Source organism: Conger conger, unplaced genomic scaffold (genome assembly GCF_963514075.1).
Source record: "Conger conger unplaced genomic scaffold, fConCon1.1 SCAFFOLD_69, whole genome shotgun sequence".
Lineage (NCBI taxonomy): Eukaryota > Metazoa > Chordata > Actinopteri > Anguilliformes > Congridae > Conger > Conger conger.
In genome coordinates, this window is record NW_026890384.1 from 191,681 (window position 1) to 198,138 (window position 6,458).

Sequence of the window (6,458 nt, forward strand, 5' to 3'; positions counted from 1 at the left end):
TCAGGGCCAGGGCCTCCAGAGAGAGGGGCTGTTTGTGGGGGGTGTGAGAGCCTCTCTGTGGGGGCGCTGGGGCAGGTTGGGGTGTGCTGTGCGTTGGTGGGGGGGGTTATTCCTGAGGGGGGCTCCATGCTGCTGGTTGCAGGGGCAGTTCTGCACCCCCAGCTGGGCACACTGTCCCTTGGGCTGAGCGTGGGTAGAGCGGGGGCTGATGGGAGCTCTGGGGACCTGGCCAGGGTGCGTCAGGCGATGGGAGAGGGCGGAGCTCAGCGCTCCCTCCCTGTTGTCCCGCAGGAAGTGCGCAGCTCGCTGCAGGCAGCGGGAGAACCCGTCCTGGAAGTCCTGCTGATGCCTGCCTTCAGCTGCCCCTCTGTGGCCCACACTCTGCAGGAAGAGCACGCTGTGCTCCAGGACTTCTGCTTTCTCCACTCGACCACTCAACAGCGCCTACCACAGGAAGAGAGGGGTTACTACACACATACACTGCACTGGGAGACAGAGGGGTTATACACACACACTACACTGGGATACAGAGGAGTTACTACACACATACACTACACTGGGAGACAGGGGGGGTTATACACACATACACTACACTGGGAGAGACAGAGGGTCTAGATAAACAGGTGTACATTAGTAGCAGATAAAGGTGTACATTGAGAGTTTGGGCGAACAGAGGCAGTAGCACTGACAGGCAGACAGGGGGCGCTGGTGCTCACCTGGTGCTGGGACCCCTGCAACAGCAGCGCTCTGAGACTCTCCAGACTGCGGTTCATTCTCTCCCTGCGACGCTTCTCCACCTGCGGTTTCAGAAGCTGCGCAAAAACACAGAGCAGGTGGTGAGGATGTTGTTCAGATGTAGGTCACGTATACTTCAACAGACCGTGTTTGGATTTACAATCCCACCGAAACAACCAACCGGTAATGTTTGGTCTTTGGCCAATACTTTACATGAAAACTGACATGAACTTTCAAATAAAGCTATTTTAAAATGACCGGAAAATACACAAAAAGTCACAACATGCTCGAATAAAATCGGATGCGTCTCGCTACTAATATAAATCTGGACAACGGTAACATTTATTTTTTACCTTTCTATTATTTTTCTGAGTCGCTTTTCCAGTTTCAGTTCCTTCAAGAAGCTTCATGTTTCAGTTCCTTTCCTGGTCGGAAAAACCGGTGCAGTCTGGTCCGGTAATCGCTTGTTTTTTCTCGTCGCGAAACTGTATCCTTGAGGTCTTCCCTGATCAAAACGGTAAAGTGTGTCTGAAGTAGCCGACTCTGCTGTCCTTTAAGGCGGCGAGGCTCAGCGTGAGGTTGGCCACGCCCGCACGCATACCTTCATTTGCATAACGGCGCTACTAAGCGCAGCCTACAAGACGACATTCTGGTAAAATAGAACAACCCGAAAAGGTCAAATGTATTTACAAAATCTCATCCTGTGATTCCATAGAAGAACCGCATTCAGTCCAAGGGTTCGTTGTCAGGAAAAATGGTTTGTTTTCTGGGCGATTTCACACCTATGATGGATCTCTGACGAAGTAAAGGGTCTCTATGGAGACAAGCCAAATAATCCCTTATTCTGATAGTGTAGTCAAGCAATGGAATCCAAAAATGCAAGGGAAAAATGTCTAAATTAGATACCGAATAGCAGTAAAATAAAACACTAGATCACACAAAACCTAAACGTAAGCTGTATTTTAAGGACGCGTGCTCTCTACACGTTGGTTGCGACCATTACATTCAAATGCACAGATCAAAGGGGACGTCACGGCGCGAGGCACACGTTTGGCTGTTGGCATCTGACAGGTGACTTCCGCAGGCACGTGGAAAGGAATGCCAAACACTTGCTCGCGACACCCCGGGTGTCAAGGGGGCTGGGGGCGCGTGGAGGCATCCCGACGCGAGCGTGGCCCCTAGGTGTTAATAGGCCTACTGGCGAGGTGTGTGTGTGTGTGTGTGTGTGTACCCAGTGTCCTGACGCCAGACAAACATCCCAGAACTCTTTTGATTCTAAATTTGGCGATTTTAAGCGCATTCGTTTCATCTGCTTCAATGGACACAATTGAAGAACATATTCCCACGACTTGACGACCGAACACAAAGTGTTGAAGTTTGTGGGCCCTTTTAATAAGTATGTGCGGATGTGATTAACGCTGTTCTGGCGGTGCTGTTGGGTGTGTTGTTCGTGCGGATGTAATTAACGGTGTATTGAACTATACCTGAAGTATACTATTTTATATCTATTATAGTTAAGAATATTTGAATTATACATGGAGGTTATGTCATGTGCTTAGTGTAGTATTTGTAAAATGGGGTCGAGGTCAGATTATAGCCTAATTCTTGTCATTTAATAATTAAGCAAATACACACGCTTTAGATTTTACGCACTGGTTTAAATGTCATGGCGAAGAAGCGAACCAGTCATAATTTAATTAGCAATACGATGCAATTTGAGCGTGGGAATCGACCTGGTCTTCGGTTCTCTGAGCGTGCCCATCACACTCATGAACAACAACTAACACGTTCTTTGTTCCGTTTGTTTCCAAGTTGTGTTACCTGAGCAATAAAGAAAATCAATTCGTTCCCAGGGCCGATAGCGTGGGAGCGACGGGACTCGTTGATTTTCTCTCCTCGACCAGGGCAATTCATACGGACGTGGCAAATGCCGTCTGGCTCGCTCACTCCACCGTGGCGTATGCCCAGTCTGAACACCACAACGACGCGTTTGGAGTTGAGAGGAAAACAATAACCGCGTTAGAATCTCTGTATCGAGGTTCAGTTATAGACTCAGGTCGAAAAACACTTGGAAGTGGCCTATAGTGACAACCTTGGTCTACCTTCTCCAGCTCACAACCAAGGCGAGCAAAATATAAGTTACCCACCACGATCAGTTATTTTATTTCGTCTATGTCTGTCTATGACGCGACTTGTGGAGTGAGATTACCTGAGTAGGCTACATCAAACACTTCTGCTCAAAGATCGCTGTAATGGTTCTCCAGTGTTCCCATAGTGAAATGCCCTGCATCAGCGCCCGCTGAGATGTCGTTAATTTCGGGGCGACAAACGGTTTCTGCTGTTAAGAAAACGAACAGGTTTCATCAGCTAGTTACGGGATCTGTTCCCACGACGACGGGGCCAACGCCTGCGCGTGCTCAGGTGGGAAAGCGGCTTCCTGCCTTTGATATTCGGCGTGTGTATCAGTTCTAACGGGCTATAAAACGTGTGAGGTGTGGAAATTCGCCGTTCTGTTTCTTTCCCAAGCCGACACGGGCAGTTTTAATCGCGCTCCCACACTCACACTTAGCGAAGCATCGTCTCCTGCAAATTCGACAACACTGCGATGCGAAAAGGAGGTCAGAGAAGGTCAGGTTGAACCAAGTTTATAAACTTTCTGTTTGACACAATCGTTTTAAACGGGAAACATTAAACTGGTTTCCAGAAAATAAAATAGACCCCTGCAATAGCTATGACCGCGTTTGGTATTTAGAACAGAGCAAATACACAGAACATAAGTGAAAAAGAGAAATGCACATTTCTTAAAAATAGTCACATTGATTTGTGTGACTAATAACTTATGTGTCTCCAAAGTCACTCACACCCCTGATAATGATATGCAAAGAAGGCTGTATTCAATAAACTGTAAAGGCGATTAGCTATATTACATGCTGACATTATTTCGTACAAATAAAATTGCTTAGAGACAAATATTTTATTTATAATGTAATTTTAGACTCATTCCACATCCTTTACCTTGCGGCCTGCTGTCTTCAGTTCGGACCGTAGCCGGATCAGGTCCGAAGTTTCGTTATTGCTGGTAGGCATTAGCTCATGTGCCCTGTGTATGTTGGTTTTATTCCAACCACAATTGCAATCCCAGAATTTGAACAAGCTGCGATTCTAGTATTGAATAAGTATTGAATAAGTATTGAATAAGTATACAAGTCTTCAAGTCTTCAGAAAATGGCAATGAGTCAAACCTGCATTGTGTCAATAAACCGAAGGAAATTATGAATGCACTGAAACACCTTCATTCAGCAACCTAATTAAAATCTTCTTGATTCACCTCAGCCCCTAATTTGATCTGTCAAAAAATACGTTACCTCGTTTTATGTAATTGTTTGCAATACAGCTCAAGACAGTAAATGATCCCTCAAACCAAGACAAGTATCTAATTTAGAAAGAATCGCAGTTTGTTAAAAATCTGCGATTATGATAGGAGCAGAAACCAGCATACACAGGGGCCCCCAGGACAGAGTGTGAAAGCCATTACAGTGCATTACAGTAAATGGTAAATGATTGGAATTTATATAGCGCCTTTATCCAAAGCGCTGTACAATTGATGCTTCTCATTCACCCATTCATACACACATTCAAACACCAATGGCAATTGGCTGCCATGCAAGGCCCCAACCAGCTCGTCAGGAGCATTTGGGGGTTAGGTGTCTTGCTCAGGGACACTTCAACACAGCCCGGGCGGGGGATCGAACCGGCAACCCTCCGACTGCCAGACGACTGCTCTTACTGCCTGAGCCAATGAGACGACTGCTCTTACTGCCTGAGCCAATGAGACGACTGCTCTTACCACCTGAGCCAATGAGACGACTGCTCTTACTGCCTGAGCCATGTCGCCCCGTACATTACATTATTGGCATTTGGCAGACGCTCTTATCCAGAGCAATGGACCGTTGATTAGACTAAGCAGGAGACAATCCTCCCCCGGAGCAGTGCAGGGTTAAGGGCCTTGCTCAGGGGCCCAGCGGCTGTGCGGATCTCATTGTGGCTACACAACAAGTCTCAGAACTATCGGCCCAGAACATCCCCGGAGCGTCCTTCCGGTACCAGACCTACTGCCGATGTGCACGGGCAAAAAAAGGTCATTTTTGATCTTACCAAACCACTATTGGTTCACCTGGTTCCAGGTGAAGCCCCAACACCTTTAAGCACACTTCAGATATGTGGTGGTATTTTGCTTTGAGGAAGCCATCTTGTTTCATGCCGGTTCTGTTATAAAAATCATTGAAAGCAGAAAGAGGCGGCTGTGGGATTGACTGCCTCTGCCAGTGTGCCTGCAGGTTCAGAGGGTGACCAGTAGAGGGCACTTATGTGCACTTATGACAAACGGCAGTCTGTCCTGTTACTCTCTTTGAAAGCATCCATCCATCCATCCATCATCTTAACCTGCTTATCCTGATCAGGGTCACAGGGGGCCTGGAGCCTATCCCAGCATACATTGGGCGAAAGGCAGGAATACACCCTGGACAGGTCGCCAGTCCATCGCAGGGCACACGCACCATTCACTCACACACTCATACCTATGGGCAATTTAGACTCTCCAATCAGCCTAACCTGCATGTCTTTGGACTGTGGGAGGAAACCCACGCAGACACGGGGAGAACATGTAAACTCCACACAGAGTCCCCAGCCAACCGGGAGTGTGTATGTGTGTGTGTGTGAGTGTTGCTGTATATTTTTTGATTGTCTATAAGATAAGATAAGAAAATACGTTATTGAACCCTGTGGGGTAATTTGTCCTCTGCATTTGACCCATCCTAGTTACCTAGGAGCAGTGGGCAGCCACAGTGCAGCACCCAGGGAGCAATGTGGGGTTAAGGGCCTTGCTCAAGGGCCCAACGGCTGTGCGGATCATTTATTGTGGCTCGACCGGGATTGGAACCACTGACGTTGTGGCTCCCAGTCATGTACCTTAACCACTACGCTACAAGCCACCCCATATTCACAAAATATATTCATAGATTCTACATGTATTAGATAATATATTTTTGTATTTATTTATGTATATTTTGCAGTGTATTCCATTCCCATCAGTGTAAGTCTAACCACATGTAGCTGACTATGAGGGGGGGAAAAACTAAGAAATCCCTATCTCCCTTTATCTCACTGGGATTCTGGCATGCGTCTGAATGGTGAGATGTATTTAATCAACTGCATGTCTAGCTCTTAGGCTCTTAGGTTCCTTCTATTGTTTCACATGCCTTTGTCTCAAGAGCTGATCTGTGTATCAGATTCTCACAGGAGTGCAATATTCAGGAATATTTTATGAATATGAAGATGTTTTGGAGAATACAATGATAAACACATTTCACAGCAGTATATATTGTCTTGGCACTGAGGTTGTAGTGAATTTTACTTCATTTAAAAAAATCTTTTCATTTAACCAGATGGGTGACTAAGAAAAGTCTAAATATATGCAGATCTTGAATACAATAAGCACTTTAAATATACTCATGTATAACGGACAATGAATGCACATACAACAAAGAAAAGAATAAAACGTTCTTGCCATAATTTGCAATGTGTGCCTATTTTGAATAATATGCTGTAACTGAGTTGATTTTACATTGAGAATTCTGCTACATGGTTTCTTATTCTAATGATGAAATAATATCTCGGACTTTGTGCTGCTTAGGTGTGAGCAAATCAACCGCTGGTGCTGATCT

The 6,458-nt window shown here is 46.0% G+C and overlaps 1 protein-coding gene across 1 annotated transcript; it reads right to left on the bottom strand.

Annotated features, from left to right (window-relative positions):
• Window positions 1-1,221, bottom strand: LOC133120059 (transcription factor HES-7.1-A-like). Its single transcript, XM_061230218.1, has 3 exons — window positions 1,089-1,221; window positions 717-812; window positions 1-444 (listed from the first exon to the last, which is right to left on the bottom strand). Exons 1-3 carry the CDS (start codon window positions 1,143-1,145, stop codon window positions 1-3), a joined length of 597 nt encoding a protein of 198 aa, XP_061086202.1. The 5' UTR covers window positions 1,146-1,221.
• Window positions 1,222-6,458: the final 5,237 nt, after the last annotated feature.